The sequence below is a fragment of the Cimex lectularius genome, unplaced genomic scaffold (assembly GCF_000648675.2).
Source record: "Cimex lectularius strain Harlan isolate CLEC.00 unplaced genomic scaffold, Clec_2.1 scaffold104, whole genome shotgun sequence".
NCBI lineage: Eukaryota > Metazoa > Arthropoda > Insecta > Hemiptera > Cimicidae > Cimex > Cimex lectularius.
Window position 1 is genome coordinate 29,939 of NW_019392737.1, and position 22,662 is coordinate 52,600.

At 32.7% G+C, this 22,662-nt stretch overlaps 1 protein-coding gene across 2 annotated transcripts in view; it reads left to right on the forward strand.

Moving 5' to 3' along the window:
- The first annotated feature begins 3,362 nt into the window (after window positions 1–3,362).
- Window positions 3,363–22,662, forward strand: part of LOC112126943 (neuroligin-4, Y-linked-like) — a 31,136-nt gene continuing 11,836 nt past the window's right edge. The window contains exons 1-2 of one of the 2 annotated variants that reach the window (XM_024226994.1): window positions 3,363–3,564; window positions 15,161–15,307. In XM_024226994.1, the coding sequence (XP_024082762.1) occupies window positions 15,175–15,307 (133 nt within the window). In that variant the 5' untranslated portion in view covers window positions 3,363–3,564; window positions 15,161–15,174. Of the gene's footprint in view, window positions 3,565–13,977; window positions 14,416–15,160; window positions 15,308–22,662 lie in introns of those variants that run through there. The other variant, XM_024226993.1, reaches the window with a different exon arrangement.

The following is a 22,662-nucleotide window of genomic DNA, read 5'->3' on the forward strand; positions in this document are numbered from 1 at the left end:
AATAAGTAGTCAATTTTACTTATGATTTGAAAAATGATGAGATTCAAAATTGTATAAAAAATTATTTGGCTTGTTTTACAGATTTATTCAAAACGTTTTTCACTATTCGGGCATTTATTCCAACCTACTGTTTCCTGATGATGATCAAAGGAAATTTACAAACCTTTAAAACTAAAGACATATAATTTAAATTTAAGACAAGAGAGTACTTTTCTTAAATGCATTTCCATTTCTTGATACATGACACTTAAATATAAATTTCTTGGGTACTAGGAAAGTGAACTAATTTGAATTCACATGAACCCATGTAAAAGAGAGCCAACCTTTGTTCATTTATTGTTTAAAGAGAAATACGGGATAACTTTTTCGTTTCGAGTAAGTTTGCATACTGGAAAAACATATTAAAAAAATATATATTAAAAGACTACTTCGATTTTTTTATGTTTACTTAAAAGATAACAACAAATGTCTAAATTCTTGAACAATGAAATATTCGATTTGAAGCATGAAAGAATAGGTTTTGGAAAAAAACCAGTTCACCAATGAAGTACTCCTTTGAACTACGCCTATTGTTCGGCGTTAAGCATCTGCATTCAACGTCAATAGTATTCAAATTCATATTGCCAATTAGTCCAATAAGGCCACTTGAGTGAAACCTAATTAAACAGCTTAGAGTGCATTACCAGAGATCGAATGTTTGTCTAAATTAATTTTAAATAATCCATAAAATAATTCATAAGATCGATTACTTTAAAAAACCTCAAGCGCCAAACATTCAACAGACAAGCTGAGAGATAAAATATCAAAGTTAAAACTTGGTTTCGAATTTAGATGGAAAGAAGATATTGAGGAGTTTATAGATTCCATTAATACTCAAAATGGGAGGAAAACTCGAAGAAAGTACATTTTTAAAAAGTTTGTATAAACTATTATTAATTAAGGTTTTTAGTTCAGATGAAAAAAAGTTAATGGCACGAGAGGGATTCGAACCCACGACCTTCGGCTAGATACGCCGCTGCTCTACCACCTGAGCTATCGTGAGTCGTGACCTCGATCCACTCGGACACTAACCTCCCATCTAAACCCCACCTTATGAGTTTTCCTAGAAAAATGGCAAAAGGAGTGAACTTTTTTTCATCTCAACTAAAAACCTTAATTAATTGTCAAGTATCAACAATCTAGAGCTAATGAATGAAAGATCGAGGGACAATGTGTAAGAAATGGAAAGAGTAGACGAGACGTAAATGTGTGTGAATTTATAAACAGTGGAAAATGTGGAAAACAGTGAATGATAAAATGGATGAAGGAACGAGAAGAATCTACCGAATATTTATTTTAACTTACGATTTCCACGTTTATTGGAGAGAATCTATCAAATTTCAAAAATAGAAAGCGGTTTTTTAATTTTTCCCGTTAATGACTATTTTGTAAATTATTCAACATGAAAAGATAATATTTGAAGGAGGTTAGGAAGCCTTGTTACTTTTTGAACTTTTATGTCACGTTGCACTTATCTACTGAAATTTTTAAATGAAGAAAACTATTTTTACATTCCATTTCATTCCAAAGTAGATAAGACAAGTATTTTTTTACATAAGAATTTTAATACGTAATAATAATTGTATTTAAAAATTAAAAGTAATTTTTTGTTTAGAATTTCAAAATTTCTTATCCACCGAAAAATTGACTAGTTCCAAGGAACATGCTATATTCTGTTTATAGCAGTAAAATATTGAATATATAACTGACAGGCAAAAATTCCACACAGCTTGATTTGTATATATTTTTATATATTAATCAAAGTTTCACGTTTTTTAACGTTGAATTAATTGAGTCTGTCTAAAAGGATTTAAAAAAAGTAAATTGGTAAGGAAAATTAAAAATATAAAAAAGTCGAACAGATTAAATTTGTTTTAATTTTGTTGTAGATTTTTAATTAACATTTCAATATCGCGTATTTTCTCCTCTCGCGTTAATTCCATTTCGAAGACGCCTCGGCATCCTTTCTACCAGACTGGAAATGACTCTTTGCTGGAGGATAGCCCATTCTACACGAAGAGTCCTTTCAATATCGTGGAGTGTATCAGGAAGTGATGGACGTGCTCTTAATCGTCTTTTGAGGTTTTCTCATAAATGTTAGATGGGGTTCAAGTCCGGAGAACGGGCTGGCTAGGCTAAAACCCTGATGTTATGCTGTTGAAAGTACGTTTGTACTATGCGAGCGACATGTGGACGGGCATTATCGTGCATTAGAATAGAATTGTCGCTGATTTCATCGAGGATAGGTAACGCATTGGTGTTCCAAAATTTCATCCACATAGCGAGTGGCCGTCAAAGACCCTCCCCGAGCAACAACCATCTCTGGGCGACTCTCCATTCCAATTACTGCCCACATCATCACTGAGCTACGTTGAAAAGGTTGGCTCTGGGAAAATTTACAGGCCTCGTGCCTTTCATTTCGCATTCTCCACAATCTTTCACGCCCATCTGGAGATCGTGGAACAAATCTACACTCATCTGTAAAAAGTAAAGAAGACCAATCTCCAATGGCTGTGTTCTCGAGCAAATGCGAGCCAGGCAACTCCGTGTTCTGGTCAATTCTGGTCCTCTTACGGAGCGAAACGCCATTAGTCCATACTGATTTAATCTTCTTCGAGCAGTGCGTTCAGAAACTTGGACACCTCGAATTTCCTGGAGCTGATGAATCGAATGACCAATAAGATGCCGGTTGCGCAAAATTCTCAAAGTCAAAAACGGCCATCTTGCGATTCTGTCATCCTAGGGCGTCCAGAACCGGGCGTTCTATGGTAGGACCCAGTTTCTCGAAAACGTCTAACGGCGTCCCGCAGTGTTTCGTAGGGAATTCCGATGGCAATAACCGCATCCCTGATGGAATGTCATCGTCAATAAGTGCCAGACCATGCGCAACATCCTCAGCACTGAGTGGCATTTTTAATTTTAAAAATTGAAATTAAGAAAACAAAGATGAAAACTAAACGGTTTAATGCTTCAGAATTTAAATGTGATGGAATAAACATTTTAAATTCTATAAAAAGTAAACGTTGAAAAATCCTTTAACCTTGTTTTGGATTAAGCATTAAGTGTGTTTACCTCTCCTGGTGGTTTGTCATTCAGTTATCAAAAAGATCCAATGAACAGTAGTTTTGAAGAGTGTTAAAATATAGGGGTTTTGTCCTAGTTAACTGGTTAATGCATATTGGCGGTTACTTATGTGTGAAGTACGTGTTGGGCCGGCCCGAAAACCAATTTACGACCCTCGCCCTCCCACGAGAAGACGGGGGTTGGAGGTAATCAATCCGCTCTCAGCCTTGAGCCACTCCGCCGTTTGCCACCCCGGCCCGGCCCCGGGGAGTCGCTAATAGACAGTTCACAACTTTCAACAAATAACGGGAAATTTTTCGGAATGAAAACTGTCCATCTTCGTATTCTTTCCGGCCATCGGAAAAACAGAAGACTTATAAAAAAATACGATTCTTTATCGCCGCCCCTCCGCCCTCTTGTTCGAGATAAGTCTTGGGTCAACTCTTGATGATAGGTGACAAGGTGAGCCGAGCTATTTGTCATTTGTCACGTTTCCCTTTTTTGCCCTCCTTTTTTTGCGAGTATCGCTGGAACGGTAAGACTTTAATTTAAACTATTTTCCTTTAGTTGGAAATTAATTCCTTCAGGATGGCAAAATCGGGAAACAATAGATAAATCTATTATAAGAAATAAAATTTTAATTTTTTACTTCATTTATTGGTATCTACAACTGTACATGTATTATATTCAACAAGGAGATTGGATTTAAATTTATGTTTGGGGCATTACTGGCGTTATAGAGAAAGCTACCCCGCTCTAGATTAATAAAATGATATTAATCATTTAAATGGATTCTTATCCATATTCATTTCAGCCCTTTACGTGGTAATTGTGGGGAATGAAGTAATTGTATTTGTGTGTTTGTGTGATTTTGTAATTACTGTGAAAACGTCTGTAATATGTTTTGATGGATGAAAAAACTGTTGGCCTGTGTAGATCTCTGTGAAGTGTGTTATTGTTTACGTAAAAATGGGCAAAAACAATTAGTCTTAAAATATTGGATTGGAAATTTTGTAATCTTTGAATTTTGGAATATTCGGCCGTTCATTATTATTTGGAGATCCAGAGATGCGGTCTGGTGTGACGTAGGTTTTAGAAAAACGTTTTCTTTATCGTGCCAACGTTTCAATCTTTATGGAGATCATCTTCAGAGCCTGGGATTCATAAACATTGTTTAAATTATACAAATACATGCAGGATGTGTAAAAATGCATTTTTTATTATGCTAGAAATTTTAGACTCAATCAAAGTATTTGTACTCACTCCAAGTGTTTGTTTTATGTGTAGATGTGTCGTGTTGAGAGTGCCTGTGAGAATTGATGTTTTATGTTTATATACATTGGATTTTGAAGGGAAAATGGGAATGTAAGTCCAATGTAATTTGCCGGACAGTTAAATAATTGATTTTGTAAATTACCTCTCACTTAGTTGTTTCTGGTGTGGGATCTTAAATTTTGGAAAAAGTTATTAAAATTACATCCCAATATCTGGATAAGAGAGTGAAGCTGTGATTGCAAAAAAACCAAAATCGTACAGCACTGGCTACTCACCATTTTGAACACAAACACAATTTCGACTTCAACCATCCAAATATATCACACACAGAACAAAACAAACAAAAACGTAACTTTTCAGAAATAAACAGGGGATAAACATGGATGGCATCATTAGAGAACAGACACGTGTAACCTCAGCCGGACCTACTATCATCACATCACACACAACATATAATATAACATACAAAGCAATAATTACATTCCTAACATCAAACATTTCTACATAGTCTAATTATTCAACAATTTGGCTTTCCTTTCCCTAATTATCCCTGCCTATATAATCCTGAAATGATAATCAGGCCAAGGCCAACCATTACCCATTCTTTCTCATTGTCCACTCCTCATATAAAAATGCTTTTCTGTCCCTACTTCACCACCCCCTTCAAAATCCAACGTATATAAACATAAAACATCAATATCTCACTGGCACTTTCAACACGAGACACAATAATGGCACATCTACACAGAAAACAAACACTTTGAGCCCTGAAGATGATCTCAATAAAGATCGAAACGTTGACAGGATAAAGAAAACGTTTTTCTAAAACCTACGTCACACCAGACCGCATCTCACGATTTCTGAATAATCATCGACTGACGGTCACTAAACACCACATATTTGGTCGATCCATAAACTTGGCAACCGTACATCGAAATAGGTTTGAGAATGTATGCGTATGATTTTCATGGTAATTTTGATTGTCGGTTGAGTAGGTAATAAAGCATTTTAAATCTTTGTTGAATGCCTGTTTTTTCAATCGTGTGTTTGGATTCCAAGCTAGCCTTCTATCAAATGTAAGTACTAAATAGTTAACTTTGTCGGATTGAAGAACAGGCTCATTGTATAATTATATGATAGGACAAGTCTGACGACAGTAAAGGTGATATGTTGTGACTTTGAGGGGTTTAATTTAATATAAACCACCAGAACAGCTGAGTCATACTGTGATTATATTCTAAATGTAAATTTTTTTTAAATACTTTACCCATCTCAATCTGATCAAATTTAATGGCCGAACATCCCTCGTCTTAAAGAAATTCCTGGGGAAAAATATTAAGCTATCAACTTTCGGCATTTTCCTCTCCCAAGCCTGACATATTTCCGAATGAATATTGGCACTACATCAACAGTTTTTTCACGACGCTTTTCCGCCTCCAGCTTAACTTTTCAAACACTATCAATCTGCCAGTGTTTAAAAATTTATAAAGATTTATTATGATCTCAACCTCAATTAAAGAAATTATTCTTCTAAAATTAATAGCCGTACTTTTAGTGAATGTTTCAAAACATCAAATATTGTTAAAATGTATAAAAGTTTGGATAAACACCAAATCTAACCAGTATCTATTTGTAGTGATTTATTTGCTATTTTTTACACAAGTAAATATTTTACGTAATATAATTAGTAATATGGAGTTACTTAATACATGCACATGTACCTGATAGCTTTTTTGAAGATGTAGGGTTCCTGCACTCTAAACCCGAAATCTTCTTACAACATGACTGCAGATTCGCTTGCCCCATAAACCGGTTGTCCTGATTTCTTGGCTGGTGGCATTGTAGAGGGGAATTTGGAAGGGGTTTGATTGCTTATTTACCCCGTGGGTTGGTGTAGTCCACCTTCTTTTTCCATGCTTTCCTCTTTTCTTAGTTTGTTTCAAAGAAATGAAGCAGCCGGTAGGTTTTCTCCTGATTCTATCTAGCTATTTAATCTCGTTGCCATATCTTCTCTTATAATAAAATAATTGATTAATTTTGGACCGTATTCCGCAGATATAGTCCGCTTTCAATTGTATTTTTTTTCCATTTTTCTTCCGATTTCAATATGTCATCTTTCAAAATATTTTTTACGTTTGTATACAACAGATAGGCAAAACGTTTGTACGCCTGTTACTCTATTTCGAAGCAACATTCTAACAATATCGACCGTTTCGCTTTCAGATGGTGTTTTATAAAAAAAAAAATTTCAGCGTCATTCATTAGGCCTGGAAAGTTCAATATTTTTAGTACTTTCAAGAGGTGCAAATGATTCCCTCCAGTCCGACAGAGTGCATAGCACCACTTTATAAAGCTGTTTAATGGAACTTTATTTAGCTTTCGCATCAACACTGGAAAAGTTTACTGTTGGGCCAGACTTTTCATCCACGAACCACTAATCTTCTAGGACAATAGTTAACGTTGAGGCTTTGAAAACAAATCAAAACATAAATTCTCTCTCATTAATTTTTCTGGGTTAACAATCATCAAATTGCTAACACAAACAAGTTTGTTTTTAAATGAAAATAATTAAGAATATCTGTATACAGAATTTTTTTTACATCATTTGTAGTAGATATATAATTACGTATGTACTGGTATCAATAAAATATAAAAATATTTTATAATAATATTATTTTTTAAATGCCACAAATAAAGCTATTAAAAAATAGATCAACAAAAAGCGAGTTTATTTATTTTAACATATTTTTAGACTCATCATAGAATATAAATACTTTAAATTCAAGGTAAACATACACTTTACATTTCTGCAATGAATAAATCTCACTTTATGTCAAATAAAAAGAGGACGAGTTTGTTATTGACTAATTAGAGAGGGGATCAGGAAATCGCAATTAATTACAGACTAAATCAGTCAAGTTTATTATAATCTTGGCAGTTTTGTGTTCATAAACAAGGTGTAGTTTTGTTCGAGGGGAAAATCAACAGATCTGCCGAACTTCAGCCCATTAGCAATTTAGTCAACCTTAGAATCTGAAGCGCAATGAATTAAATACAAACAAAACTACGCTTTTCACTACGAGAAAGGAGGAAAACTTTTGATGAGTGCTCTGAAAACGAACACGGGATTGTTATCAGATATAATACTTTATGAGGTATTCTATCCAACCATAGTCAACAAATAATAAAGGCTATTAAAAATCTACTAGACACTAAATATATTATGGTCCGTAAGGCCACAATTAACCGCAATTTGTCTCTGTATATCGTTTATTATATCCCAACGTATATTAATTGCAAGGTTTCATAAATTTAGAAACTTTAAAACCTGAAATTAGTCTCTTATCTCGAACTGTAAATTATCTAAGATAACACTGAACATTGTTTCAATAATTATTTATTGCTTTTCATACTACATACTTTACATAGAATAGATTCTATATCTTCTTATTTTGATTGAATTATATCATTATATGTACTTCTATATGATGTCCATTTAAGGAATAAACTCAACTATAATATAATTTGAGTGATATTTATTTAACAATGCACAGTTTACACACATGTACGTTGTACTGTATGTAAGTTGTAAACCCAATTGGTGTTACCACGGAGGTCGTACCGGTCATCGAATTCATACTGTCATCGTGGATTCACTAAATAAAACGTATTTCAGTGCCACCAGAACGAGGTTTCTATCTTGACTCTTTCCTGAGCTATTCACGTTTTTCTGATTTTAATCTAAAATCAGATTATTTTTTTTTACATAAAATCGTAATTTCTCAACTTCTATCTTAGAACGTATTTAATTTTTGTTACCTACTAATAAATGTTTTTTATTAAAAATAAGACATGTTTATGTTCTTGGGTTGCTGGCCTCCTTGGGTTCGATATAACGTTTTTCAACCTTGCAAAAAATATTTCACTAAGGAAAGCAGTAAAAAATGTAAAAGTATGTCCTTGGAATACTTATAGAATAAAGCAACTTTGGCGAAATCAACAGAAAATTTTGATGGAAAAGTCGTTACACGAGCCACAATTAAATATTTTCAAAAAAACACGGGTTTTCCCATTTGTTATTCTTTGAACGGCTACACTGTATTCGAAAACGCGAAATTTTAAACGAAAATGTTGTTACCTTGTAGTCAATTTTTTGTAGTTTGCGAAATAAAGGTAAGATTTGTTTGTTGTTGTTAATGACGCTAAAGCTGAGAAATCACGATTTTATACTAAGATCACAAAAATGTATTTTCGCAGGGAAGAGTCAGGATAGAAATCTCGTTCTGCTGGCAAGGAACTTTTGAGGTGAATCCACCATGTCAGTATTGACATTCAACCCTGTTACTCCCTATATCAATAAGCAAACAAATATATATATATATATATATACACGCACTGTACAGCTACACAATAATAATATATTATATTTACAACATTATGAGGAAATACCGATATAAATAATTTATATTAAAAAATTAAAAGAGAACCCACCAACAACTCACTCTTATGTCAAAAGACAGTCTTTATGCCGGATGCCATACGCTCCCAGTAAGGAGCCAAGGTGTGGGACTCCTCGATCAGAATTAAATTCGTTTTTAATACGAAATATTAAATATTTCATTGCCTGAACAACCTTTCTCTAAAATGGGGCCACTTGCGCGGGTTGCTTCCAAAGCAAGTGTCCTTGTGTCAATCGGGTATGGCCTATTCTCAAAGACAAAAGTTGTTCTATGTTGCTTTGGTGTGAAAGCAGCTTAATAGCAACTGCATTAAAGATAAGCAGAAGGTTCGTTATTACTTTTCATTTGAGTTTTTAACAAATTGTTGGAGTAATAAAATCAAGGCGTGGGAAGATTTTATCGAAGGCATAATCCAGCGATTCAATTGATAGAAAGTTAATAGCAGAGCAAAAATTATCTACTGCAATATTTCAAATTTATTACAATATTCTATTTCTCTTGCTAAAAAATGTAAAAATACTAGTAACAAAATCCTACTTTTTCTCCCTTTGGCAGGTGCGAGAAATATTAAGAGTGGAAAAAAATGGAAAAACGAAACGGACAAACTCTGAATTTCTAAATGAATTCACAAATCAGCATCCACTCTAGCGCACATTCAAATGGTTCCTGAATTATTCAATTACCTACCGCCGACAATAACACGAGAGAAATATATCTCTCTGGGGACCGATTGCGCCATCGCTTAAACGCGAATCATTTGTTTTACGAAGGTGGGAAATTAAAAAAACAAAATAATTTTTACCTCTATGAAGCCTCGTAAACAATTTCGTTTTAAATACGAAATATTAAATATTTCATTGCCTGATATTAACTCCTGTACAAAAATATAGCTGCGTTTGTAAATTCAGGTATTGTAATAATTTTTAAAAAATTGTAGGTGAAAAAATTAAATTGTTTTACTATAAAAGGATTAACCGTGTAATCATGTTTTTACATCACTGATCATAGTTTTTTTTATTATTTGACGATATTTCATTTAAAAATATTTGTAAGTAATAATTGCATAAATGCATAAAAAACGTTATGATTTAAGAATGTGACCAATAACCATTACATTATTCATTTACTGATAAGGGAATTCTACGTGAGATCACCGATGAACTATTATCATCAAAAAACTTTTTATTGCAATCGGTGATTCGACGTCCATAGACTTCCCACGTCAGTACATTGGTGTAATTAAAAAACAATGGATATACAAAAAAGTCGTTACTATCGACGAAAATATGACTGAACTGGGTCTTTACCAGAATAATGCCATTTATAAATGTTAAAACAAACTTTTTATTATTAAAATGCATGTATTTTAATTCAAATTCTTTATATTACACTTATTTAAACAGAAATTTCAACGAACAATATATACATAAATATAAAAGGTTAAGTCATGCACACATTTTGGGAAAGAATTCTTCTACCTTTGTAAGACCATCAGATTGTTTTTATTTTCTTAACTCATACGTAGCGGTAGTTTTTAATTACATTCTCATTGAAAATATTTGATTTACATTTGTTCATCCGATTACTTGGAAATATGAGAAAAATACAGACAAGAAAATTAAAAGGTTGATACAAACAACATATTAGGCTGTTACTAATTTCAAACAAAACTTTTCACTAGCCAGGCTTAAAAAATTAATTTCTGACGTACAGAAAGAACAGAAAATGAATACAAAAACAAACAAATATGCAAACTAACTCAGTTACCAGAAGGAATCAAGATACCAATCAACCACAACTTACACACATTATTTACTATAGTAAAGAAAACTACGGGGCGTGCAGACCAATAAATATGACAACCATAAAAAAACTCTAAATAAATCAACGCCAAAGGGCACATTTAATAACAAATGTAGGAACTAACGATTATAAGAAAGTGGGCGAAGAAATTAACCCAAAACAATGGGAAAATACTGAAACCGCCTGACAAACGACCAAATTACATGTTTATTACCCCGCAGAAATCTCAAAAATTTTACTCTAACTGGAAGCACTTGAGTTTACTTAAGTCTGCTTTTTATCTGAGAACATATTGATACAAATGTCAAAAAACAACGGATAATGAGAAATATTAGCATTTAATTGTCTCGACCTGCTAAGTCAAAAACTTGTTCCAAGTTCGTATTTAAACTGTCAAGCTCGTCGGATAAATCTAATCAACGTCCAACAGTTCAAAACAATGTTCAAACAACCATTTGGAATATCCTAAATGCTATTTTGATAATCTCGACTAAATAATTAAGACAGATTAAGCTAAAGACAGGACGCTGTTCAGCGAGAAGACAAACTTATCTTTAAATTTTTAGTTATACCAAGTGTTAAAATAAATCGTAGAGAAAGTAAAGACATGACGCAAAACTGAACTTTTTTATTCAAAGATAATTATCGAACAAATTGAAGGTAAAATTTCCGTAAAAGCACCGATAAATGGGCCGGATATAAAGCGAATTTATCTGTACAGGAATTCCTTTCAAACCGCATTTTCCAAATAAAGAAAGTCAAGTGCGGTAGAAACTTGTGTTCACCTTGATGCTTTCTGTACCTTTATGTTCAAAAACCCGAGCATGAAATTGAAATCATTAAAATAAGTTTAGAACCATAATAATCATGCTTTCTTTAAAGGTTTTACATGTTCAATAATGTGAATAATGTGGAAATTACAATACGACATGGTTATACAATACAACCAGGCGTTAATTTGAAAAATTAGAGAGGACTGAGTTAACGTTGTTGACCAGAAGTGGCGAACAGCGGCACTCTAGATGTCCTGTGTCAATCTTACATAAAGCACCTGCCAAACTGTCCAACAAAAGCAGATTTGTCACACTCAAGAGTGAATCGCCGCTTAAACAAGTTAGGGGAAGTGAGAAGGGCATGAAGAGAAGTTCCACACTAGTTTACCTCACAACAAGCTGGAACATGCCAGGCGCTACTTCACCTTCCAAGTGATGAAGATTTCATTGAAATAATCGCTGCCATAAAGAATCATTTCATTTCAAAATAGGTCAATTTTTTAAACGTTCAAAAATATTTTTCAATTAATTAAGGTTTTTAGTTGAGATTAAAAAAAATTTTCATCTCAACTAAAAACCTTAATTACTTGTAAAGTATTAATTGGTCAAGCGGACCACGGAATTAGTGAATTTAATGAATTAAAATGAAGTACACTTCACTAAAGCTCTCCGTCGCCATTTCAATTGTCGTCGAGAATCCAAACCGATTACACGACATTTGAAAAATGGCAAAAGGAGGGAGAACTCATAAGGTGGGGTTGAGATAGGAAGTTGATGTCCGAGTGGATCGAGGTCACGATAGCCCAGGTGGTAGAGCAGCGGCGTATCAAGCCGAAGGTCGTCGGTTCGAATCCCTCTCGTGCCATTAACTTTTTTTCATCTCAACTAAAAACCTTAATTAATTGTAAAGTATTAATTGGTCAAGTGGACAACGAAATTAGTGAATTCAAAAATATGTAAAACATTGAAAGGTCAAAAACAAAAAATCAGGAAATATTGCGATCAATTTTCAAAAAATAAATTAAATTAATTTTTGAAATATAGAAGAGCTTAAATGGCCGACTACCCGTTGGATATCACAGCCGAGGGATCAAACAACTTTACAATACTATTTTTTTTATTTATACTCAATTAAAATTCCATGGGCTATGACGGTATTTGAACGCAGAACCACCATCACGGCATATACGAGTCGGGCGCACTAACCACTCGGCAACCACGGTTTTAAAACATTTCAACACGGAAGTTTGTGAAAAATAAAAAAATAAAAATATTATTTTAAGCTGTTTTATAAATAATTATTCCACAAAATTAAAGTTTAACATACAAACTTTATATGAACAAATAGATCGTACATAATTTCCATCATGTATGACTTTTATAAATTGTTGATCAGATATGTGTTTTTGGGATGGACATGAAATCTTTTTTGCGAGACCCTTTTCACGTCATTGATTTGTGGTTACCAAGGTATGCATGTGTAGGTTGAATAAGGTTAGGTACGATGGGTTTAACGTTACGGACTGATTAGGTTAAAAAAAAATTTAAGTTAGGAAGAAGTATGGAAATTGGGGTTACGTTAAGTAGGATTAGGGTATGTAGAGTTAGGGGTTAAGTTAGGTTTGGTTAAGAATGATTAGTTTAGGTCAGGGTTAGGGTTAGGAAGAATTTCTAAGTTATGTTTAGGTAGGTATAAATTTGGATTAGGAAGGTTAAGTAAGGATAGGTTAGATGGAGTTAGTGTTAGGCAAGATATGGTTAGGGTTAGGAAGAGTTAGATTAGGTAGGGCTAGATCGGGATCGTTAAATGTGAAGGGGGTTGAGTTAGGACGGTGTAGATTAGGTAAAGTTAGGGTAACGCAAGGAAGGGTTAGGTACGGCTAGGAAGTAAAGTAGATTAGTTGGGATTAGGGTTACGAACGGGTTAGATCAAATTTGATGGGATTAAAGTTATGGATGGTATAAGTTAGGTTTAATAGGGATTGGGTTATGGTTAGAGTTAGGGATAGTGTCTTGTACGGGGTTGGTTAGTTAAGAAAGAATTAGAGTAAAAGTTTATGGTTAGAGAGAGTTACGTTACATATTATCCATAATTCAACGTTTTTTTATCTAACGGTGAAAGCATTTGATTCCAAAGCGGGATTTAATTTATTATTAATAACATAGTCACATGACATGTATTCTAGAAAAGAAGGACGACGTTTTCACAAAGGAACAAGAAAAGTGGTCACAAAAAGTTGCCTCTGCATGATTGAACCTTTTATTATTTACATTTTTTTAAATTTAATTATATAAATGTAATATAAAGATTTTGCATAAAATACCTATATACATTTTAACAATGAAAATATTCATCCATTTATGCTTAGTGGTCTGATTGTCCATAATTATTATTTGAATTAATTATTATTTTTATGTAAGGTCTTGGCTGAGATGAAAAATTTAGTGTCACGAGCGGATTCAATTCGTGAGCCGAAAGTCGTGGGTTCGAATCCCACTCATAACGCTAACATTTTCATCTCAACCAAGACCTTACACAAAATGAATAATCAATTGGAATGAAAATAATATTTATTACTGGGAAAGTCCCAGTTCAGTCATATTTCCACCGACAGTAACTTATATATTTTGGTACAATTGTTTCATTTAAACTTCATTCATTTACCCAGGTGCATTGAGGTAATATTTAAACAATGCAATTGATCGATCATTTTCATCTCAAAAGTTGATATAGAGGACGGGAAAGGAGTCGACAAAAATGAACTGTTGATGTTCTAGTGCCAGCAGCCATTCGGAAACATCCACGAAACGGGCCTGGGAGAGGAAATTGCCGAAACTTGATTGCTTTATAATTTTTTCCCCAGGAGTTTCTTTGAGCCGAGGAATGTTCGGAAATTGGATTAGGTCGGGTTGAGGGGCTGCCGGAGGAAAACGGAGGACAAGGCGATAAATCCAAGGAACGTAACATCTTGGCAACCGGCCGACCCTTCTTTGCATAAAATGTAAGAACAGATAAAAGGATTTGTGATTTTAAATCTTTCCTTTCCGCACTTTCCGACCGCTGAAAAGTGTATAAAATGTGTATACAAATGTACGAGTGAAAGGTAATTGTGTAGCTACATTTTTGGAAGACACATAGAATTTCTCATTTGATTTTAATAAATTGATAGGCCAAATCAACTTTTTACATATGAAAAAGGTACTTTAAACTATTTCGTTTTTTTTATATTATATCTGTGGTTCCTATGCTGAAAAAATACTATTATAACGATGAACTATTAAGGATTAATCATTATTAATGTTTATAAAAATACAAGCTATCAACAAATTGTATTAATATATTCAAGATTTATTTTTATTAAAAAAATATAATTCATTTCTATTATTTAATAATTTACTATCAAAATTAATTCGCTTGTTACTGAATTTAAAGGGACGCTAACCAGGACTTGATCCAACAATAAGTCAATTATTGTGGTATTTTATTTAATTGAAAGGTTCACGCAATCCTGGCCGGGGCGGTTCTGGTACGGCGTAGGGTTACAAAGGGACCCTAGACAAAGGAAAAGGGTCTCTTGTGTAAACAACAAGATAATCACATAGAGTGTTCTTGCTTTCGTGGACGGCTCAAAGATTTTCGCTGTGGTTATGCAATAAAGACCTGACCTCTCTTTAGATTTAATTCATTTCTGGCCAATATCCAACGATCGCAATATCGTAAACAATAATAAATCTGTTCATTTTCAGCGACAAAACCGAGGATGAAAAGTCACTACAGAGGCCATAAAATGGCCGTCTGGCTCAATTTAATACCCCAACTCCACCAGCCTGGAGAGCAGGATGTCAGCATGAGACACCACCACTTTCACGAAAGAGCAAATCATTTTTATGCAGGTAAATATTTTGAATTTCAACTTAAAGATTTTGAGATGTGTGAGTTAATAGTAAATAAAAACAAATTGTTCTGTTCGTTTTGAGTTTTGTTTGTTATAAAGACTCAATATTTAAACAAAATTACATTCTTAAATAATAAATACCAATTATATTATTTGTTCATCAGAATTTAATTACTTAAAATAATAGTCTTGCTTTAAAAAAATTATTTTACCCTCATTGCCTGTTAGATTCATACTGCTTTCAGTTTGAATTACATTGTGTTTAAATAATTAACTGTGGGTTAAGTAATTTTAGATATCATATTAAATTTATAAACGTAGGTAAATAGTTCTATATGTGTATTTATTTGTTTATGACTATACTATACCTACTGTATAGTTTTCATTAATTTACTTATAACATTATTATCGAACATTAAATTATACATAATAAACTTTTACATCACAATAAACCATTTTTATTATATAACTAAATTTATAAGCCAATTACTGTTACCGTTGTTTTACAACTGTTTTGAAACTAAATCTATAATTAAATTACTTCTGTTTTATATTACAATGCTATCATCGTCTAACATAAAATTTTGTTTTAGTATAATATTAATGTGTTTCTTAGTGACGGGGTGTTTCATAATATGTTGAAGTCGTGGGGAGCGATCAAGAATTTGATAGTTTAGAAAAACACCTTTTTTTTTTCTTTTTTTACCGACGCTTCGACCTTTATTCGGGTCATCTTCAGGGCATAAACTGTGTTGCTATTCTTGTAGTCATAACACTTTCCCACAAAACCAATATGACACCACAAGAATAGCATCACACTTTATGCCCTGACGATGAGCCGAATAAACGTCGAAACGTCGGCAAAAAAAAGATGTTTTTCTTAACTACCAAATTCTTGATCGCTCCTCACGACTTCAACAAATTATAGTATTAATAATTAAGAGGAGATTGGTTTTAAAATTTAAAACACCTATAAAAATCTTTTATATGAAAGGTTTATTGTGTTTTTATAGTCAGGTGATCTCTCCTATTATACTATTTATTTTATTTATTGCTCCACTCTACATACTTTTTTAAAAAATTTCACCTTTTCATATTTTTATATATCCCACTTAGGTCAAGGCGTTTTATTGTAAATTTCGCCCTTGCGTATATCATGTTGATTTAATAAAAGCTTTCTCAAGTTCTCGTTTAGCATAGTTTGCATTAAAAACGTTTTTCTTGTCGTCAGCTTTACGTGCAGAAAAGTTTCTTATATTGTTCAGAAAAAAGTTGCAAAAACGAAGAAACGCTTTCGCTAAAGTAGACCAAAAAATTTTATTTGTCAAAAGTCGTTTGAAGCGCCCGCCCATCCCTTAAATACGAATTACTATAGCAAAAACCGTCCTGTGTTTCATATAAACATGCATTACCCCCTCTGGATTTTATATAATTTCTACGTTATCACAACTCATATTGGTTTAGTGGTCACAATTGACCATATTAATTATTCCAATTAATTATTCTTTTTATCGACGGTTTTTGGTTGAAATGAAATTCCGAATACCGCTCGTGACACTAATTTTTCATCTCCACCAAAACCTTAGATAAAAAGATTAATTAATTGGTTATTACCACCGTTCGAAAATGTTATATATCTGGTTTCAGGTTATGTTAACTACGTTTAGATTTCATAGCATTTTAAGTGAGAAAAAGAAGGTTAACATTAACCACTCAAACGTTTTATGTGACATCTTTCGTTATTTTTTATTTACAAAGACCGATTTGGCTTCATTACGAAATGAAATGTTTTAATGTAACCCTCCAAAATTTTCCGGTAGACGTTTTAAATCCAACAATATTTTTATGAATTTCGAAGTGAAAAAAAATTCGTAGGCATTTGCCAGGCACGCGAAAATTTTGATTTTCCGGAATAATTTAATTTTAGTGTTTTTAGGGTGAGAAAGGAATATAAAGTTTCCTTTTTAAATTTAAAAGTATCGAAGATACGTTTGTGTCTTTGTTATTCATGTATTTCAAGTTATTATAAATCACTTGATTGATATTTGTATCTAAGAGAAGAAAATAACGTGCTTTATAAGTTACTACATAAGATATATAATATTCTATAAGATTTATCTATCTAATCTGTACTATACGATCTATTATACTATAGAATATCTTGTGGATCGGTGAAATTGATTCAACTATATCCCTATTTTTCTAATTTTAGAAAAATCGGAAGCAAGAACGTATAGAAAAAAATATTCTTTGATTTTTACAAAAATTTGAGAGAAAACACTTAATTATATGCCTTTTTTAGGTGATTAAAATAATTAAATCTATTTGTTTGGTTATTACATGTGCCATTTTGAGAGCGGTATTATCCCGTTAATTTTTATAAATGGTCCAATTTAAAAAAAAAATTAAAATGCGTAAAAGCGGCTACATGCCAACTTGCCGCTTGTTTATTGAGACTATTTTTTTAGTATGTAAATCTAAACAAAACCAAACAAAAATTTTCACTCGTTTTCAACACCAGTCAAAGCCGTTATTTATATAAGAATTCTTATAGCAAATAAAAAAGCCATTTTTCGGCTGGTAGAGGGTAATTTGTTTTCTCCGATGTCCTGTGTTCCACATAAAAATTCATGAGTCCTCTGGTTTTTTTTAAATAAATTCAACGTTATAATAACCGTTAGAAAACGGAATATTTTTACTTTCAGCCTATATCAACAACGTTTAAATCAACAGTAAACCGAGGTCAGGATTTTGCCGTTATGTGCAGTTTATTATGACGTGATAATGCCCAATAAAATTTTCTGTAAATAAGGAGAGTCGTGTGGAAATCAAATATTTTCATTTTCACATTCATAGCGAATTGCACTTAGCAGTGTGAGAAATAAAAAATGTTCTTACATTGGATGCAATGTACATTTTTATTTTACATACACAAATCGCTTATAATATTTTGCATTTTATATATTTTGTCTAGAGGATTTTTTTTACCAGCTTTTCTTTCATTCATTCCTTCCGTAAACAAACTTTGTGTCGCAACATTTTTATATTCTGGTGTAGAAAATAATACAATTTTAATTAAAAAATTTTAGGACTTTTCTAAATTGTTTTTTACCAGTAGCGAACTCGTGAATTATCAGGATTTCTGTTTATTACATTTGATACATAAATATGTTACAGTTTTTCAAATGATTATTCAGACATCGTGAGATGCGGTCTGGTGAGATGTAGGTATTAAAAAAATATTTTCTTTATCGTGCCAACGTTTCGATGTTTATTGAGATCATCTTCAGGGCCTGGGATTTACGGACATTGTTTAAATTTAACAAATACATGTAGGATGTGTAAAAAAGTGAATTTATACTACGCAAAATATATTTTTTATATTCAATCAATGTATTTCTACTCACTCAAAGTGTTAGTTTTCTTTGTAGATGTGTCATTATTGGATATTGTGTTGAGAATGTCATTGAGATATTGCTGTTTTATGTTTATATATGTTGGATTTTGAAGGGGTGGGGAAGGAAGTCGGTATAGAAAGACATTTTTGTATAAGGCATTGGCGTCTTTGAGGTGAAAAGAGCCGACGAAGGGAAAAAAACGTTAGTAATGGTTCGACCAGATTATCCTTTCAGGATTATATAGACGGGGTTAAATACGAAAAGGAAAGCTAAATTGTTGAAAAATTAGACTATGTGAAAATGTTTAACACATATATCATCACATCACATTCCACACATCAAACATTTTCACGTAGTCTAATTTTTCAATAATTTAGCTATCCTTTTTCCTATTTATCCCCGTCTATATAATCCTGAAATAACTATTACCCACGTTTTTTCCCTTCGTCGGCTCTTTTCACCACAAAGACGCCAATGCCTTATACAAAAATGTCTTTCTATACCGACTTACTTCCCCACCCCTTCAAAATCCAATGTATGTGTACATAAAACAGCAATATCTCAATGGCATTTTCAACACAATATCCAATAATGACACATCTACACAAAAAACTAACACTTTGAGTGAGTAGAAATACTTTGATTGAATATAAAAAATATATTTTGCATTGTATAAATTCACTTTTTTCACGTCCTACGTATATTTGTTTAATTTAAACAATGTCTGTAAATCCCAGGCCCTGAAGATGATCTCAATAAAGATCGAAACGTTGGCACGATAAAGAAAATATTTTTCTAAAACCAACATCACACAAGACCGCATCTCACGATCTCTGAATAATCATCGATTAACGGTCACTAATCACCACACAGTTTTTCAAATATTTATGCACATTTTCTTTCATTTATTTATATATAATTTGTATTAATAATTTATGTAGACATATAGTGGAGATACTGCCATAAAAATAATTTTCTGAAGAGCGGTGTGCAATGGTTGTTAACAAACGCCCCACACCTTAATCCTAACGCAATTATTTATTCCAAATATTGTAATTTCAGGACTCCTGAAAAAATGCTGAATAAATCATTCTCAGAATGTTTAGTACTACGACATGTTTACAATAGCATAAAGAATAGTAATGTTAGTTTATTACTTATGAAAGCAATTCGGCTGTGTCAATTAAACTTTATGTCCAATTTTAGCCAAGACCGTTTACGCAGTTAGTTTTCCATTTTTTGAAAAATCAAACTGAAACATTATTTTTTAGAGTTAAAAATTTTGCTATTAATTTCTGACTCTAATGTATTAATAAAGTAGGGATAGAAATTCACTTTTCTATGAGGAGTCGGCTTCTTTGAAGTCTCTAATTCTAACCATCTCTGAACAATCATTATGTACAACGTTGAAAGATCGTTAAAGTAAATATTTCAAAAATATGGGTTCTAAGATGGATCCTTGTGTAACTCCAAAATCCACTAAATTGTATTTTACGTCATTCTATTAAAAGCAAACACTTTTTTTTATTTGACCAAATGACCGGATGGGAAGTTGGTATCCGAGTGGATCGGGGTCACAATACCTCAAGTGGTAGAGCAGCGGCCTATCAAGCCGAAGATCGTGGGTACGAATCCAGCTCGTGCCATTGACTTTTTTATCTCAACTAAAAACCTTAATTAATTGTAATACATTAATTGGTCAAGCGGACCCCGAAATTAGTGAATTTAATAAAATAATTTATTGATATACAATAATCTTGAAATACATGCATAACCATGGCAGAAAACTATGCTTTAAAAAATTTATGGCAATTATTTAATTTTTTATCAGCTCTTAGGGAAGAAAATTGTCAAGAACACTCGGACACGTTTCTAATAATTTTCGACTTTTATTTTTGACTGGGGCTTCCCAAATGACCTAGATGTCGGAAGCCCCAGTCAAAAAAATAATAATAATAATAATTTTCGACATTGTACTACCAAAAAAGAGTCAATAAATTCGTTGATCCTATCTACGTACCCTCTCCCCTGTACGTATAATACTTACAAACACCTTCAACGGTTTTAATTTTAGAAATTATTTTAGTATTATTGTATACTCTTTATAAGTAGAACAATCATGATGATAATTTTATGAAGTTTCTCAATTCCAAACAGTACTGAGCCGTGATATTCGATGAGTAGTATCCGAGTTGTGGGAGTGTGGATAGGATTTTGATTTTACCGTCTAAGCTCTGAAAATTATTTGGCATCACATTCTGCTGGGTGCAGAGCCTTGAAATAACAAACTTGCCTCATTGCCTCCTCGGAGAACTGCGATAAAGGTGAAAGCGTTCACTGTGATCAAAACTGAATAACGTGGGAAGTGAAAATTGTCTCTAAATTAAAAGGGGCATGACGCACTTCCAAGATTAAGATATCGTTCTGATTGGGTTCGGAAATTGAAAACCTCTTGGTCAACTCCAATCATTTCCTTCGGTGCGATTTCGTAACGAAAATTGGATTTTTTATTTACACAACTCTGCTATTTTTATGATAAGAGCAAGTTGGACTCCTAACGAATACAACTTGAACCTACTTTAATGTTTAAGCTGATAATCAAAGATACACTCAGCATTTTATTCTTTTAACTTTTACTTAAAAATGATAAACATACATTTATTGATGACATTTTTATAACATTAAAAAAAACATTAGGTTATAACATTTTTTACAGTTGTCAACACAATTTTCAACTTTTTTCAATATAATGTATAATTAAAACTTAACACAAACCTCTATTATATCAGTCATGCTGGTCGAAACTGAAATTTCTTTAGCTAAAACGTATAAACACTGTCGGCTCCAAATAATTTGAAACATGCTACACATTCCTGCCACAAAAATGCAACAATTTTTAACTAAAACTTGTAAAAACCAAAGATGAAGATATTAAAAAAAGATATAGGTAGATAGCTCGATAGTAAAGATAGATAAAGAGAGGGTGAGGGAGAGGGAGAGAGAGAGAGAGAGAGAGAGAGAGAGAGAGAGAGAGAGAGAGAGAGAAAGATGGCTATAGAAATAGCTAGATAGATTAAAGGATAGAAAAATAAGTAGTTAGATATATATACTGAAAGATAAAAATAAAGATAGATAGAGGGGGAGAGGAAAAATTAAGAAAAGGTTGGAAAAAGATTTAGACAAAGAGAAAGAGGGGAAGAGAGAGAGCGTGAACTAGGTTTTGTGAATTAGCAAGGGCAGGAAAGAGAAAGAGAGGGTCAAGAACATATATAAAAGAGAGAGAGAGAGAGAGATGACTATAGAAATAACTAGATAAATTAAAGAATAAAAAAGTAAATAGTTGTAAGTAAATGTTTATTCTGATAGATAAAAATAAAGATAGATAGAAGGAGGGAAGAACAATTGAATGAGATTGGGAAAAGATTTAAACGAGGAGAGAGAGGAAGAGAAAGCGATGACAAATATAAAAGAGAGAGAGAGCAAGGGAGGGAGAGGGAGAGAGAGAGAGAGAAAGAGAGAGGATCGAAAGGTTTAAATAGAGAGTATGGAAAGAAAAAATGAAAATTTGAAAGAGCGAGTCAGAGAAGAATTAAGACAGAAAAGAAAAAAATGTGTGCAGGGGAAGGAGAGAAAAGGAGAGAGATGGAGTGAGTGAATAAGTGAGAGAGAGAAAGAGAAAGAAAACTGAAAGTAAAGTACAAAAAAATATTGAGAGTTACAAGGGAAAGCGGAAAGAAAATAATTAAGATAAAATGAGTACTAAAGAGATGAAAGGTATACGGGGAAGAGGGAGCGAAAGGGAAAAATAAGTAACATGGAAAGAGAGGAGAGAAAAAATTGAGATAGAGAACTAGAAAGTGAAAAATGTTAACGAAATAAAGAAAGTGAAAAAAGTAGAAGATAGATTTTTTTAGGAAAGGATAGGATAGATAATAATTTATTTTTCTATTTAATG